General features: G+C 38.2%; 1 protein-coding gene, 1 long non-coding RNA gene and 2 other non-coding genes across 6 annotated transcripts in view; all 4 read left to right on the plus strand.

Moving 5' to 3' along the window:
• The window catches only part of si:dkeyp-9d4.3 (caskin-1), an 84,580-nt gene extending 73,151 nt beyond the window's left edge, over positions 1–11,429 (plus strand). For all 3 annotated transcript variants that reach the window (XM_041786345.1, XM_041786346.1, XM_041786347.1), the window contains 2 exons: positions 2,464–3,064; positions 9,560–11,429. In XM_041786345.1, coding sequence (XP_041642279.1) covers positions 2,464–3,064; positions 9,560–9,656 — 698 coding nt within the window. In that variant the 3' untranslated portion in view covers positions 9,657–11,429. The remainder of the gene's footprint in view (positions 1–2,463; positions 3,065–9,559) is intronic.
• A 1,595-nt stretch (positions 11,430–13,024) lies between these two features.
• LOC121508813 lies at positions 13,025–15,310 on the plus strand. Its single transcript, XR_005991817.1, has 5 exons — positions 13,025–13,177; positions 13,850–14,005; positions 14,204–14,256; positions 14,459–14,532; positions 15,091–15,310. It is a non-coding gene; the product is annotated as an uncharacterized LOC121508813 (long non-coding RNA).
• Positions 14,040–14,129, plus strand: LOC121509177. Its single transcript, XR_005991854.1, has one exon. It is a non-coding gene; the product is annotated as a small nucleolar RNA SNORD60 (small nucleolar RNA).
• LOC121509178 lies at positions 14,297–14,386 on the plus strand. Its single transcript, XR_005991855.1, has one exon. It is a non-coding gene; the product is annotated as a small nucleolar RNA SNORD60 (small nucleolar RNA).
• Positions 15,311–17,036: the final 1,726 nt, after the last annotated feature.

The following is a 17,036-nucleotide window of genomic DNA, read 5'->3' on the forward strand; positions in this document are numbered from 1 at the left end:
GTCAAATTCAAAACGAGCTGAAATTTTCCATGAAATGGTAAAACGTCTCAGTTTGTGAATTGTGAATAAAATACAGCTTCCTTCTGCAGATTTCATTACAATATGCCAGCACCCATTGTGAGGCTATTTTGGCTTCATTTTTGTTCAACAGAAGGAGTCAGAGATTCTTCGCTCATGTTAGTATACAAGCAAGAGTTGGAAGAGCTTGTGCAGAGTCAAGTATATATATACTGTTTTTTTTAATAACTTTAACCTTTGAAAGCCACTTTGTGTCAATGATTAACATTGTTAATGCCTGAAAGTACTCTGATGATTTTGATTTAGAGAAAAATAAGAAATCTCTGTTATTTTCTTGCTCTCTCACATCCCTGTCCTCATGTTGGTACTAATTTGAGGAGTGGGAAAACAGGTCGTCAAAAATTTTACACTAATAGGAAACTGTATTAGCATTCTTCCTGTTTTAACTGACTTTGAGTGGAAGTTCTAGTTATATTGTTATTATCACCCACTCAGCCGGAGAATGCCTCCACACACAGGGGCTTAATGAAATCATTTCTAATGAGTTTTTCTGATTTAAAAGCATCTTTGGGGATAAACTAGAGCTGGAATAATTTCACATAAGTCAATTAAAAGGAAATTAATCTGCAGCTTTGCTGTTAAGCCATTAATTTTAAATCATGTTGATGTTTCAGTTTCTCATTTATTAGGATTTTTATTTATGTGACATTAAAGTCCAAACTGGATATCTTTTTTTCATGGACAAAGAAAGGACAAGAAATGTAAAGAAATACGACGTCAACTTGGAAAACAGTCATAAGATCTAACTGATCAGTTTAGACTTCAAGTTTTCAGAACTCGAAACAGACCATGCTTTTCATTTTATATGCCTTAGGTATTATTTTTCACCTCTACACTAGAATTAGGCAAGTCATTTTGTAGAAATTCTTAATGACATTTTATCAGATTTGATCTATTTAAAAAAAAATTCTAAAAAGGATGTTGATGATTTATCCTGGGAGATGTTTCTTTACTGATTTTGCATCTAATCAAAGCATTTTTCTCAAATTTAGCTTCATTTAATAATGCACAGTTTTTACATTAATATTAACACAAAACCCTTTAAAAAAATCCCTGTGTGGCGATGCATTAATCTGACACATTAGATAGACTGTCTCCTAAAACCATTGCATGGATTTATTTTACATTCATCTGGGAAATTAGCACTGATGATAAATTATTTTGAGATCTAAAAGTCAAAATGATTTTAAAAGGCCCAAAATCTGAGTTAAAAGTCAAAACTATTATTGCAAAAGGTCAAAACACAAAATCAGATGTTAAGATAGTGCTTTTAAAAGGCAAATGTATATATATAAAAAGGTCAAGATCATGTTTAAAGGCCAAAATATGACTTGAGATTTAAAATTGTGAACTTAAAAGGTCAAAATATGAGATAAAAAGTCAATTATAAATAGAAAAAGCCAAAATATTGGACAAAAGTGAAAATAATAAATTAACAAAGTCAAAATATTAGATAAAAAATCAAAATTAAAAAGCCTAAATATTAGCTAAAAGTCCAAATAATGAATGTAAAAGGTCAAAATATAAGATAATCATCCAAATAATAGATAGAAGTCATAATTATCTTTTAGGGCCAGTAAGAATAGGATATGATCTTCTGGACCGGTGTTAACTGTACCACAGGCCGGATTTTGCCCCCGGGCCTTGAGTTTGACACCCTTGTTTTAAGTGATCCAGTTCTGATTAAACTGCTGCTACACTACAGCTACACCCAAGCTAATCGCTACACCGGCAACAGCCATTGCTATCGTCTTCCAGCACAGCTAAACCTTGCTCACAGCTACCTCCTCATTCTCCTCAAATGAACGCTAGGCTAGGCTAATTGGAGCCGAGCAGGCTTTAATCTGTTCTGCACTGAGGAGAAGCTTCTGTGTATCCACTGACCACTGGGTTCCTGGTCACCTCTTACTAAGCACTTCTACCCCCTATTGCTGTTTAGTCAGGCGACCAGCTCTAAGAGGAGTCCTGGTTGTGCCAAATTTCTTCCATTTTTAGACTCATGGAGGCCACTGTGTTCTTGGGAACCTTCAGAGCAGCAGGGCCTGAATACTTATGTCAATGTGATATTTCAGTTTTTAATTTTTCATAAAATTGCAAAAATTCCCCAACGCCTTAATCACAATCAAAGCTCATAAATCTTAGGAAAAAGCACCGTGGAGGTTAAAGTTTAGGAAAACAATAATGTGTTTATTAAAGAGGAGCAGCTAATAACACTGCCCTCATGTACTGAAAAGAAATGCTCTTTGTTTATTAAAATAAATACTTGATGATTCAGTCACTCACCATAAACTTGCAGCAAACTCTGTGGTTTGATCCCCTGCAAATAATGTAAACTGTGTAACAATAACTAAAAGATTTCTCTCTCTCTCTCTTTCCCTGAACCAGAGCCAAAGCGTGTCCCTCCTCCCGTGTCCCCCAAACCCCGCGGGCCTCCAACAGCACCCAAACCAGGCAAAGCAATAGTAGCTTCAGCTACACAGAGCCCCAGTCCTGCTGCTACCAGCCCAGCTGCTGCCAGCCCCACCCCGGCCCCCAAACCCTCCTCTCCTCTCTCCACTGCTCCTCTTCCTGCCCCTGAGACCCCCTCTGGTCCTTCCCTCTCTCCAGGACTCCCTCTTACCTCCCCCTCTCCAGCCCAGAGCCCCTCCACCCCGTCTCCACACCCTGTCAAGCCTCCTCGCTCCTCCATCGCCGGCCTCTCCATCGATCTCATAGGTGGACGGGAAGCAGAGGAGGAAGAGGAAAGGAGGCGAGAGGAGGAGGAGAGGAGGAAAGAGAAAGAGCAAAAGAGGCAAAAGGAGCAGGAAGAGGAGGAGGAGGAGAGGAAGAGAGCGGAGGCAGAAAATGTGAGAGAGGTGGAGGGCCAAGCAGAGGAGGAGGAGCAGAAAGAGGAGGTGAAGCATCGTTTGGAGGAGACCAGTGCCTCCTTGGCTGCAGCTGTGCAGGCTGTGGAGCATAAAATCAAAGAGGAGGACAAACAAAACGAGTGAGTATTTAGGAAAAATTAGTCTGACATTAATGTGACAGTCTGAACCATTTTAATCAAAAACGCTGGTTAAGAACAGATCAAATCATAAATGAGCTTTTCTTTGCACAAAGTAGACCTCAGAAGTGAGAAGACGAATATCAGGCAATGGATAGCAGTCCTGACATGACAATTCCCTGTATTCATGAAATTTAAATTATTCAAAATATTTGTTCTTACCAGGAAAATAAAAGCATAAATACTGCTCTCGTGCCTTTCTATTAAAGTGGGAAATGCAGTCAGATCTTGAACCCCTTTGGTCAGATTGATGAATATGTAATCTCTGCCTGCCAGTTTTTTGTCAGCCCTACACAGCAGCCAGAGTTTTAGACAAAGCTGTGGGCTGATGCCTGGCCTGTGGCTCCTGTGGCCTGTTTCATTCCCCTCTTTCTTTTCACTATTTCTGATTCTATCTTCTGTCTTTCTCTCTGAATAGAGGTATACAATCCTGACTATATGTCTAAAAAATAAAAACCAGCTTCACCATAGTGGGGAAATCTTACCATCAATGCTTTGAATTTCTTTATGGAGTTTTCTTGTTAATAGATGAAGTCATTTTCAATGCATTTATGCATTTAGAGGGTGGATGGGATTTTTAATTTGGGTCGAGCATTAATGTTATGGTTGTGCAAAGGGTGCAAGAACGCTGAATAGACATGATCAAAAGTATAAAATATGCAAGGATGTGGGCTGATTTACATTGGGTAGATGAGATAATTTAAGATATGCTATATTAACAGGTACAAATGATGTGAGATATTTCACCAGTTAGCTTTCTTACAGTATTTAAGTTACAGAAAAACAGTAAAAAGAATATTTTCCAAAGAAGACAATATGCTTAACAAAGTCCTAGTGTGAAATTAAGTTCCCACAGCCAATGTAGGTCAGGGGTCATCAACCACAGAACTTTCAAATAAACTTAAGAATTTTTCAAAAAAGTCTTATTAACATCTTTTTGTATCTATAGTTTTATTTTCTTTCAAATGTACAAAATTTTTTGGCTCCAACAATGAGATCAATCCCTATATCACAGCCAGCCACAAGGGGGCGACGGAGATTTTTTAGCTTAATATTTCTTCATACTCCCAAAACACCTGAAGCCAAAAGTTTCCATAGAAAACAGCAGTTTTTATCCAGAATGAACTTATAAATTAGTGCTTAATATGCATTATATATTTGCTAATATTGACTTACAGGTGGATTTCTAAAAAAATGGATGACACATAAAGTCATTTCTGATTAAATTGTTTCAATCTTAGTTGTTTTTGGAGTCGTTTTAAAAGCTGTAGTTGTAATATTTATCCTCTAGAATTTTTCCTTGCATATATTTTGAATTTGATCATGTTCTGGGGGCTGGATGGTAAGATTTAGAGGACCTGATGTGGCCTCTTGATCACTGATATAGGCCCTGCTCAGGGCATCTAATGGAGCTTTTCTATTACATTGAGTGGCTGGGTTTGAGTCTGCATGACAGCCCAGCATGGGAGGAAATTTGCTTTTTCACCACAACCAAGCTAACCCATATGAGGGCATCTAGAGCTGCTGACGCGGCGTTCTGAGTTGATGATGTTAAATAGCTGCGCTTCAGAAAGCATTGTTTTGCTCTGCCAGAAGGAGAAGCACTGATTGTTTCTACTACAAAGTTTCTTCCTCTTCCAGCAGGTATTTCAAAGTTTGGCGCAGTCGTTGCTCCTTAAACATGTCTGCGAGGTTTCCCCAAATGATGACAAACCACTGTGACATCACCACACCGATGTTAAAGGCTGCTTATTGAGAGGTTATCAGTATTAACTAATCCCATCCACATGCATTCACACCACTGACACAGCAGTGAGAGCACAGTGGAGAAGCTCAAGGACACCTCGAGATGGGGATCAAACCCCAGACCTTCTGGTTCAGAGACGACTGACTCTATCTACTAATCCACAGCTATCTCAAGCTTAAAACGCCTGGTATACCCAGGCAGTCTCCTGTCCATGGACTAACCTGTCCCGACCTCTCTTAGCGTCTGAGACTAGACGAGACGTAGCAGGTTCAGAGAGGGAGAACAAAGTTCTTACAGACTTACATTTTTCAGCCACATAAATTAGTGTTGTTCTGTGTACTGTGGCTTATTCTTCCAACTGTGACAAAGACCAGACATTTTTATATTTTAAAAAATAGCTAAACAGCTTCTCCTAAAACATTAGATTATTCCTGAAAATAGTGAAAAGCAGGTAGAGCTTTGAGGAAAATTAAATTACAGTCTTTAAAGCTATTTCCAAACACAGTGCATAGAAACCTGATAAAAGGGTTGTCTATTAAAATTACTTTCATTTCTGTTATATTTCTGGGTCACTGTAGCAGTTTTGATTTGAGGTCACTGAGGCTGGTATTTCCTGTTGTATTTAAGATCTTAAAGTCAAAACAACCGGATGAATACAGGGGTGGGGTATTTTTTTAACTGATTGCCATGACTTTGACACCTTCAATATGCATGAAACCATGGTTGCCATGGTAACTGAGAGTGCGTTTGAACAGTAAACACCCGAAGGCAGCTTCCCAGATATATGATAGAAGAGCAACAGGTGTATCTGTTTACAGCTCAGTAAAGCAAACACATTGTGTGATTTTTTTTTTTTGTTCTGCGGTTGCTTTACAGTAAAAGCCTCTCTTCCTCTCAGCAGAAGGGCTTGTTTGATTTGTATTAGCAGTTACTAAATAAAGCTCTGACACACAAGGCTTCAGTGAAGAGGAGCAGAGGCTGGAGGACAAAAGTGGCCTGAATTTAAAGCTACTTATCCTTTGTACGTAGGTAGGATATTAAAATCCAACATGGACACTGTGGGCTGCATCACTACTAATAATTACTATGCATTAAGATAATTACTGAAGGTGAAGGCTTTCACCAAAATAAACCCACCAGTCAACTGTATCAGAGTTCACTGTATGAAAAGCTGGTGTTAAATCTCTGTGATAGTGTGTTGTTCTGATGAGCTGACTGCAGATCATTTACTTTTTCACAGATTTTGAGACAATGGAACGTGAATGCTAGATTATTCCATAATAAAGCTCTAAAAAACAACTTCTTATGCTACCATGTCAGCATGACACAGCAGAAAGAAAGAGACCAAAAGGAAAAATAACTCTGTTTGATGTCAAAGTTAATAAGGTTTTCTACAAAGTAATGTCAACTAAATAAAAATATATAATGTAAAATAAGTGACTGCATAAATATCCAGCCCCTTTAAGTCAGTATTTAGTAGATGCACCTTTGGCTGCAATCACAGCACTAGTCTGTGTGGATAGCTCTCAGTCAGGCTTGCACATCTGGACACTGCAATTTTCCTCCATTCTTCTTTGCATAACTGCTCAAGCTCTGTCAGGTTGCACAGGGATCAGGTCCCTTCTCAGAGGAAGTTTATAATGAAAATAAAAATCCATGTAACTAGTAAAATAAGGATAACAACTACCACCTCTTCCCTGTACTCCCAAATATAGACAATTAAGTGACAGGGGGAATATGAGCATACAAGCAGGCATTAGCTGTAATAAAAATAAGAGTTTTTTTTAAAACAGCTCCTAAGGAACCATGAAACACTTTGGTTTTATAGTTTCTATCCTCAAGCACACCACCATCTGATGTAAAGGTGTGACAACAGAAAGAAGCAGCATGGCTAGAAACATGGAGCCAAGTGGAAAAAAAAAGGTGTGACACTGGGAGCTGCATAAGACATCAACAGCTCAGAAAAGAACCTGCAGAAGAGTGGATCGTATAGGGATATTAAGTTGCTTTAAATATTGAAATTAGTGTGATGAAGAAGCATTGGTATGGATTATTGCCTTATTGTTTATTACTTTGTCATTGTTGTGCTTTACATCCTGTTTATCCTCCCCTAAGTTTCCCAGAGCAGGCCGGCCCCCAGAGTTTGCTGGACCCCTGAAAATCCCAGAGAATGGGCCCTCCACAGTCGTGATTGATTGATAGGAGCCTTGTATGTCTGCTGGAGCAGTAGCATTGGTGCTAGCATCCTGGCTAACAGTTACTTCAATTTGGGGCTGAGAAGTGTATCAAGCTATTATTGGATTCTGATGTTGAAATTATTTATTTGTGCTGTTTTTAACCCATCTTATCCTGTTTTAATAGCCATTTAGCCGTCTTTCAACAATTCTGCACACTTTTTCCACCTTTTTGCTTCTTTAAATACATTTCACCGCTATTTCTGCCTGTTTTTTGCCACTTTATTAATCCTATTTCCCCACCTTTTCACAATCTTTACGCCCATATTTGCTACTATAATACTTTTATGCCACCTTTAACCAATTTTGCCACTTTCCGCCTAGCGTTGCCTGTTAACCAATGTTTACTGCTTTTTAATACTATTTCACCACGTTTTTTTTTTTTCCTTTTTAGACACTTTTTAGACACTCAAATCTTTTTCTTTTTACCTCTGTTAACCCATTTTTGCCACTATTAAGTACTTTTTACCAATTCTTAAGTCCATTTCTGTCTATTTTAACTGCATTTTACTATTTGCATGCCCATTTTTGCAGGTATAAACTCATTTTTCCACTTTTCACAACTTTTCCTGCCTTTTTTGCCACTCTTAACTCATTTTTGCCACATTCTGCCAATTGTTGAATCTGTGAACCAATTTTTTCCATTCAAAAGCATATGTTTTGCCACATTTAATCCATTTTACCTTCTTGGACCCATTGTTTCCACATTTTAATCTTATTTCACCACCTTTTTTACCTACTTTTGCCATTGTAAGGCCATTTTACCATTTTTAAACCCCTTTCCCACCTTTTTCTGCCCATTTATGCCACTTTTAACCCAACAAATTTTATGTCCAATTTTTGCCAATTTAACTGCATTTCACTGTTTGACACACCCATTATTGCCACTTATAACCCATTCATCCCACCTTTTTATTTTCATTTTTGCACATTTGGTATTTTTCACCCTGTAATTGCCTCTGTTAACCCATCTGTGCCACTTCTGATTACACAACAACACGGTTTAAAGACAAGAGGTTTACATTTTGAAGAATACTATATTCTGTAAAGCAAGAGTTTTAATTATTTAGGTCAAAAATAAAAAATGGTTATCCCAGCTCAACCCCAAGAATCAGTTATGTAAGTGTTCTTAAGATATACTGTGGGCTCCTGAAGCCCCCATAAGGTGGTGAAATGGAAAAAAACTGGTAAAAGTGGCAAAACAGGCAGGAAAAAGTAGTGAAAAGGGGTCTAAAAGAGGCAAATGGGTTAGAGATGGGCAAACACCCATGGTTAAATGTGCCAAACACCGGTTCAAAATGGTAAAAAAGGTAGAAAAGTATAAAAAATGGTTAAAAATAGGCAAAAAGGTGGATAATGCAGCAAAACTTGGTTTAAAGCACAGAAGGTAGGAAAGTGTTTCGAAAAAGTGTTAAAAATATTTAAAAAGAGGCATAACCCATGTTTAGATTTGGGAAAAATGGTTGAAAGAGGCAAAAAAAAAAAGGTAGGAAAGAGGCAAAAAAAAAAAAAGGTAGGAAAGAATAAGAATGAGTTTAAAGAGTCAAAAATGGTAACTAGTGGCAAAAAGTGTTAGGGGCAAAAAAAAGGAGAAAGGTGTCCAAAATAGGTTCAAAGATGCAAAAGCCATGTTCAAGTGTTGCAAATAAAATTTATCAAAGGCAAACAAAAAGGTAGAGAAGTGTAAAAATAGGATGTAGGAGTCAAAAATGGTCAAATGTGGCAAAACCTGCTTTAAAAAAGCACAAAAGGTGGAAAAGTATAAAAATGTGGTAAAAGAGGTAAAACCCCCGTGGTTAAATTTGACAGGAAACTCTGAAAGGGGGAAAAAAGGGAGAAAAATGTAAAAACAAGGTCAATAGAGGAAAAAAAAAACTTTAAATATAGCTAAAGTTGGATAAAGAGGCAAAAATGGGCAAGAAAAGGGTCAGACAGAGGCAAGGTTGGTTATCAGGGTCAGAAAAGTTACTAACTGTGGCAAAACTTGGTTAAAAGAGGCAATAAACGTATAAAAGTGTACAAAAAAAATGCCCAGAGTGGCAAAATTGCCAGAAAAATTGGTGAAAATCTGTTAAAAAGTGGAGAAAAGTGGTTAAACATTTTTTCAACAATAGAATGAATAATTTCAAAATTAGAACCAAATAAAGCTGAACTGTTTTTTGGCTTCAAAATGAGGAAAATGTAAGAGACGATGGAAGCACCATTGCTACAGTTACAACACCTGTATTAATACATCACAGCTGGAGAGAGCCCGTTTTACTGAGTTTTTAGGGGACCCAGAACCTTCTGTGGGTTCCTGTGTGTCCGTGTTGAGGAATATTGTGTATAACGTTAGAAAGGATCTCTATAATGCAGCTGAACAATGTGTGAAACTCAGCTCACACTCCTCTATGACTGTGACTGTGTTGTCTGCTTCAGTATCAGCTAACACTCCTTTTTCTTCTCTCCAACTCGCAGCTCTCTTTCCAGCAAAAAGGAGACGGCCTCCATCTTGGACGACATCGGCAGCATGTTTGACGACTTGGCAGACCAACTGGATGCAATGCTCGACTGATCCGCTGCCCACGTCCCGTCTCAAACCAAGCCCTTTACCCCCACCTTTCCTATCCCTTATCATGTGTAGGTGTATCAACAAAACTCTCCCAAGGCTCGACGCTGCTGGCGCTCTGCGAGTGTGTGCGTGTGAGTTTGAGTGTGTTTGAGCGCTTCTCATGTAGCCTTGTACAGCAAAATCACCGAGGAGGGAGACCTCTTCGTCTGGTGCGGTAGCTCTAGAACGCCTCCTGACACGAGGAGGCCGCTCCCACACAACCTCTGACCTCTGCAGCCCAGCGAGCCGCCGCCACCTCTGAGTCTGAGAGGGCTGCATGGACCGAGAAGCACAATCATTTTCCTCATCCTTTTATCTCCACAGACTCTGGCTAGGACAGAGACGTTAACCCAGTCAGACAGGGAGACAGACAGATAAGCATATTGCTTGCAAAAATAAGCACATGAACTGACTGACAGGCGGATAAGATAGCGGGATCGATAGACAGGATGCATACAGATGAGATACCAGCGAGAGTTTTAAAAAAAAAAGCACACAGAAAGACGGGCCGCTTTCTGAGTCTGTCTCACTCATGAGATGTCAAAAAAGATGCATTTTTCCAGATTCTTCTTCTGTGTGAGTGGAGGATTGTGGTTAACCAGAAACTTCCTGACTTGTGTGTCGTCTTTCTTCATGTTGTTGTTGTTGCCGTTGTTGTTACCGTTGCCGTTGTTGTCGTTACGAGTGTATGTAGTTCCTGCTGATGCTCATGTCAATGTCCTCCCACTCGTACAGTAGCTATTCTAACGATCAGAACGACGATATAGATGTGTGTCCATGAAATTTGAGACACCCGCACACGTTCACTCACATACAGATAAAGGCATTTCATTGGTGGTGACTTTGCTGGTGTTGGTGTGTAGCTCCGTCTATGGAGGTTTGCTTGGAAATGAATCTGCAAATACACATGCACATGCAATGACACACAGACTCATGCGTTGTTTCCCTTTGTCCTGCTGCAGTGAACAGTGTTTTTAAAAAGATAGTCCTATATTTCAATGCTTTATATAGTACATCCAGTATACATACATAGAGTTTCTAATATACCTGGGTATTTGAGCTGTTAGAGCTCCCTCTAGTGTTGGTTAGTGAAACTGCCTCTAATCTTCCCACCTACCATCCTGCCTCCTCATTTCTTTTCTCCCTTTGATACCTCCTTCTTTTTGTTCACTTTACATCTCTCTGTGCCTTGGTAGTGTTCTCTCATATATTCAGATTTACTTTTATATCCCCATTTTTTCTTATTATTTCCATTTTAATTGTTTTTTTCTGGCTCCTTGTGTATGTGTGTGACGTCAGAAGTAGGTTATAGTTTGAGTTTTGTGTCTGCATTCCTCCTGTAAACATTGAAAAGCATTGTAAGAGCCCTCTGCCACCCCCTGGACCCCTCCTGTAAGCTGTAATAAATTGGCTCTGCTCCTTCCCGGTTTTCAGTGGTCCCCCATGTAGGCCAAACAGTGGATCAAGCACCAGTGTTCACCCCAATGAAGAGTCCACTTGTATTTTTATGCTCTTTGAAAACAAAGATATATTTGAGAGACAGATGGTTCTATGTGAATAATAATAATAATAATAATAATAATAAAGATAATAATAATGATGATGATGATGATAGTTATAGATATTAAATTGAGGCGAGCTGATTGAGCCTGTACATTTCTGGTTGAGTTCTGGATGTGTTGTGACGGCTTTCGTGCCATGGTTGGGTTTAGGTTGTGTTTCTGCTGTGACGATGCATTCCTGTACAGCTGTGATCAGAATAAATGTATAAATTAAACCTTACATAACTCGTCATGTGTGTTTCTTTTTTATTTCTCACTTGTCTTTACATGAAATATTGGCTCTTTCTGAAGAGATTAGCTGCTATTCAGCACTTTGAGATTGGACAATAAAGCACTGCTCAACTGATTTAATAAACTAAATACAAAGTTAAAATTACATTTTAAGGACTTTAATTAATATCTAACATGATGGAGACTTTTATCTTGAAAATTTCTTGAAAAATAAGGGGATACATTATGTTAGGAATGAATGGCCTACAAAATAAATAGTTTATTTCCAGGTCTTGCTCTGATTTCATTTGGATAATTTATCATAGAGATTTAAACCCATTTTAAGGGGGAGTTAAAGGATCTAATTGCTTGTAAGAAAAATAATTTCTTTTGAATTTACAAGGAAATTAAGACTTCTATTTACATGGTAAATGGAGCTTGAGCCTGTATAGCGCTTTTCTAGTCATATGAAAGGCCACACATAAAGGGGAGAGGTTTTTGGGGCCTAGCCCGACTGGGGGCCCATGGAAGTCAGCCCCAGATGGGCCACTGTAAAGTCAAGCTGTCATAACAACATTTAATTTTTAACAGAATTTCTTTCTTTCTTAAAACAGAATTAAATGGGTTAAAAGTGGCAAAAAGGGTAGGAAAAAGTGGGGAAATGGAGTTACAAGTGACAAAACTTGATTTAAAGTGTCAAAAACATACAGAAAAGACAGCGAAATGGGATTAAAAAGTGGCAAAAATGGTTCAAAAGTGGTAAAAAACAGAGAGGAAAAAGTGCACAAAACTGATGAAAAGTGGACCTAGACTAACACCAGTGCTACTGATGAAACACCTATACATTGAAACCTTCAATTAATCACAACAGAGGAGGGCCCATTCTGCGGGGCCCAGCAAAAATTATGGACAGGCCTGGTAGTGTGATTACTCAAAGCGCTTCAACACTGCAGGTCACACCTCTGCATTCACGCCTTTTCACTCCATAGTCACACACTGATAATAGTCTACAATATATTTGAAACACATTACAACACATTATTTATAAGCAGCTTATATTTGTGGAAAAGTTGGAAATATTACATGTATTAAATCGCATTTAGGTAATTGTATTCTTGCAACACTCTGAACAAAAAAAGAGGAAAATTAATGTTTAAATTATACATAAACACCGTTATCTCTTTTGAGGAGAATTTTGCGTCATTGTCTTATTTTTTTCTTAAAAGCACCGTTTCCTAATTCCTTAAAAAATAAGCGATTTTTGTTATTATAATAAAAAACTACACCTCCCGTGAGGCTTTAAAGCAGTCTTCACCTATACGAGTCGAGAAATGTAGTTCTTTTGAGCGGTCAAAATTATCGCTGTATTAAAACGATTGACAGTTTAGGCATTAACGTTAAATCACAAACAGCAAAACATTAATACCAGAAAGGACAAGTATAAGAAACTTTATGTCTTATTAAATAGAAAAAAGACTCCTAGTTAAAGAGTTAGCTCCGAAATGGGAGGGACTTCCGGTGCCGGAAACCGTTTATAAATGAAGTTTTCCGGCCCTGTGCGGTCTCTGATGGTAACGTGGTAGGAGAGATGGCTATCCGGGACTCCTCTGGGCATTTTGTACCAAAACCTTCACCAGTTTTCAGCAAACATGACCAAAGCAGGTCGCTTAGTATGATAGACGTCGACCTGGTCACAAGATGAAGTCAAATTGAGTGAGTATTATAATGTTTACTTGCTAACTATGGTGCATTTTGGTTTCAACAGTAGCACGTGGCTGTTGAGCAAATGTAAGAGCCACTCATTACTAAAACAAAGTGGTCAATTCTTCTTAAAATAGTAAATGCAGCTTTAAAATTGGAGCAGTCAGTTCTAAATTTTTGTTTTTAATTTTTTTAGTAGAGTTTTCCAGACTTAAGTGAGGCAAAGGTGCTACTTCTCTTTCTGTGTCCGCGTGCATGTGTACAGGGCAAAGGGTGTCACCATTTTTTTTTTTTTACTAAATTCACACGTTTTTAAACGACACGTTTGAACAGTAATGGATGATGTTTAATTCTAAATCACCGATAATAAAAAAAGTATTTATTTGATGTAGACACCCATGTAGCAGAGAAATGTTTCCATAAAATTGTGGTTGAATTTTTTTTTTACACCGTCTTAATGGTTGCCAATAGTCTTAAATATTTAAACAGTGTGCAGGAGTTTGATTGGTTTTTGATCTCCGGGGAAAAAAAAGTTAAGGTATAATCCAATATTCTGTGCCTAGGACTTTTTTTTTGCAGTCTAATAAAATTATTAACTGGGAGTCATTTATATTGGAAAAATCAGAAGGTTGCACTGATTTTGTTGCATCTCTAATCCCCTTTAAATCATATTTTCATTGACAGTATTCCCTGGTACAGGTGATAATCAAGGCAGCTGAGACATGGTTGCTGCGTAGATGTCTTTCCAGGCCTGAAGACCAGCAAGATGCCTGAATTCAGTCCGTCGACACCTGATGAGCACTGATTTCAAGGGATCAGCATCTCCAGGAGTTAGAGCTGGTGAGTTCATATATATGGCATGTTGAAGATTAGCAGCCTGTGATGACAAACTAAATTTTACTTTTCTGACACCTACTATGAGAGCTGAACTCCAGCCTCTGATTCTGAATTTAAACTGAGGCTCTATAATGGATGTATTTGGGCTGTCTTTCCCTGATAATGGCCGCTTACATTCATGTTTTTCTACTTTTCTCTAAGGTCTTTGGATCAAAATTTTCTCAACTTCAGCTAAAAGTGCCATCTAAAACCTGGTAAGTCCTCTCAATACTTTGTATTTTAAAAAATCCTTCTAGCCAGTGATGACAAACTAAAATAAACTTTTCTGACACCTACTATGAGAGCTGAACTTCAGCCCCTGATTCTAACTTTATCCTGAGGCTCCTTAACCAAAATGTGCATGAGGTTGGGATTTTTTTTTCTTTGGGTATAAAAGTTGAACATTTCTCTTCACAGACTAATTTGTTCATCAAGAGCAAGTAATGCTGTTTGGTCCAGTCAGTCATCCTGTGACACACTTCACTCTGATGGTAAGTTGGTGCTTGTGTAGCATATAGGCCATTTTATCATTAGGCAAATTCCTTGGGGGTTCAGGATTTAGTAATTGTATTGCATCTCATGAGGTATACATCTGAAATTACTTAAAATGTTGTAGACGTACATTGGTGTATAAAAAGGGCCAGTAGTGAACAAAATTGTTCCAAAAATATTTTAGTTATCCAAAAGTCCCTGATGAGGACCCCTGGCCCTTACAGCAACATCCAAGCCTCCAGAAAGTCTCCCTATCAAGTGATTTATTGTTGGATCCCTTTGAATGTTTTGAATTTGGGTATGCCCTGTAGTTCGCTGGTTTTACTACCTTGAAAGAGATTCTTCATAGATTTTGTTCACTTGCTTTATTTTTTCTGTTAGATAGAAGGGCCTCACATTGGTTTCTGCCTGGGGCCTCATAACCACTTAAACTGGCCCTGAGTGCATGTGTGGTATAGCCAAAGGCATTTTTTTTATAACTCAGTTTGACAGTACCTCTACACTTGAAGCTTTTATTTCTAATCTCTGATTTTCTTATGATTTGTTTTCTTTTTCAGGTGACCCAGCTGTCAATCAGAATAATCACAGTGGAAGAATGAAGAGAGGACGAGTGAATTTGCAACTGAATTAAATATTCAATGATGAAAGTTTCTAAGAGTAGAAAAGCTCATTGAGGATAGTGTAATTTTCAAATAACATGACTTATGTATTCTAAAGGGCTTTGTGTTTTTATTTCAACCATCAACTTGTATTTGTAAAATAAAGTTTCTGTAAAACTACATGAAAATATCCATCCCTATTTATGACTTGTCCTTTTTACTTGCTTGGTGTTGATGCTTAAAGGTCTGAGTTGGAGGCCTTTATTTACTTTGTTGAAATACTTGGCTGAAAAACAAGTAGGCTGAATTTTTCATAGATTGTTAGCCTCATAGTAAAACTGCCCAAGTCATATTTGAAGGTTTTCAGAAAAAAAACTTTTTCAAACAATGCTTTTTTTTTAAAATTTGTACTGTAAGCGGAAGATCTACCAGACGTGTGAACATGCTTCTTTAATGCAAAGCCACAAGGACTTCATAAAAGTGACCTGATAGATAATGGATGACTGGCATACAGTGATTATGGACTGTAACAAGCACTCTGATTGGCTGAGGATATAGGAAGTAAGGCACAATGAATAGAGTTGGGTAAATATCAAAATGTGGTCATAAATGACGGGGGGAATTATGCTGTGAGAGTAAAGATATGCATGCACGTTCAGAATCTCCTACCTTTACTATTAGAAGGACAAAGACAGATGAAGAGTCTGCTTCTTCTTCTGACTTAGAATTGTGGCAGAATTTTGGTGCTATGCCATAAATGCTTTAACCTACCACAGTCTCACATGTTTACACAGCTTCAATCCTATGTTGTGAATGAAAATACTCTGTGGTATAAACTGCAAATTGTGGGTACAACTTTTGCTAAAAAAATTTTTTGGTCCCTTTTTAACCACTTTTGCCCATTTCTGTGACATATGCTACTTTTTGCCTACTGTAGCTGCTTTTTGCCACATTCATATTTGCCAGATTTTGCTGCTTTTCACCAATTTTAAAACTTTCTGCCAATTTATTTCACTTTTGACCATTTTTGCAACTTTTAACCCATTTTGCCATTTTTTACCTACCTTTATCTACTTTAACCGATTCTTGCCACTCCTCAACCATTTTTTTGCCTATTCACTATTATTCACTATATTTTAAAAAAAGTTTCAGTTTATTTTATTTTCTGACATCCTGACATTTGTGAAAATCATGGTCTTGCTATAAAGTCTGGCATCACTTTCCGTATAGTTTAGTGCATCCATCCACATTGTTAACATTACTAATGAAAAGGGCTATAAACTGTGGTACTATAGGATAAATTGATAAAATTCATGTTTTGTTGCTTTGACAAGAGGGGTTATCATCTAGGTTAAAAATAAAATATAGTTACCATGATTTTGCTGACCTTCATAGGCCCATAGTGTGGTTGGGCCCCTTTATCCCCCCTTATGGACGGCCTTGCCCTGACCTCTGGCCGTTTCTAATACCAGAACACGTTTTCCTTCCAGGCCTGACCTTCGTAGCCTAACTTTAGAAAATGCGTCCGAAATGATGAAAGAAATCCTCTCCTTAAGCAGAGTCATATATTATGTCTTATTTTACAAGTGACTTATTGAAAAATTAAAAAAGGAAGGTAAACAAATCCACTAATCCATTCTCAGTGCTTCTAGTACTTTCTCTCTCGTCTCTCTCTGGAGAATCCTAACACGAAAGCCGACATCTGCCTCAGTCATCTGAATGGAAAATGATCTCCGGGCTTGTTTTCCCTTTGGAGCTCGTCCTCTTTTGCGTGTTTCTGCTCCCGGATTTCCATACAGGTGCGTGCAGACCTCGTTTGACTGCCAAAGCAGGCGGTGTGGCTCCATTACTCCGCCCTGCGCATCCCGCATCCAGTCACCAGAGGAGAGCAGCGCAGGGGAGTG

Source organism: Cheilinus undulatus, linkage group 4, assembly GCF_018320785.1.
Source record: "Cheilinus undulatus linkage group 4, ASM1832078v1, whole genome shotgun sequence".
NCBI lineage: Eukaryota > Metazoa > Chordata > Actinopteri > Labriformes > Labridae > Cheilinus > Cheilinus undulatus.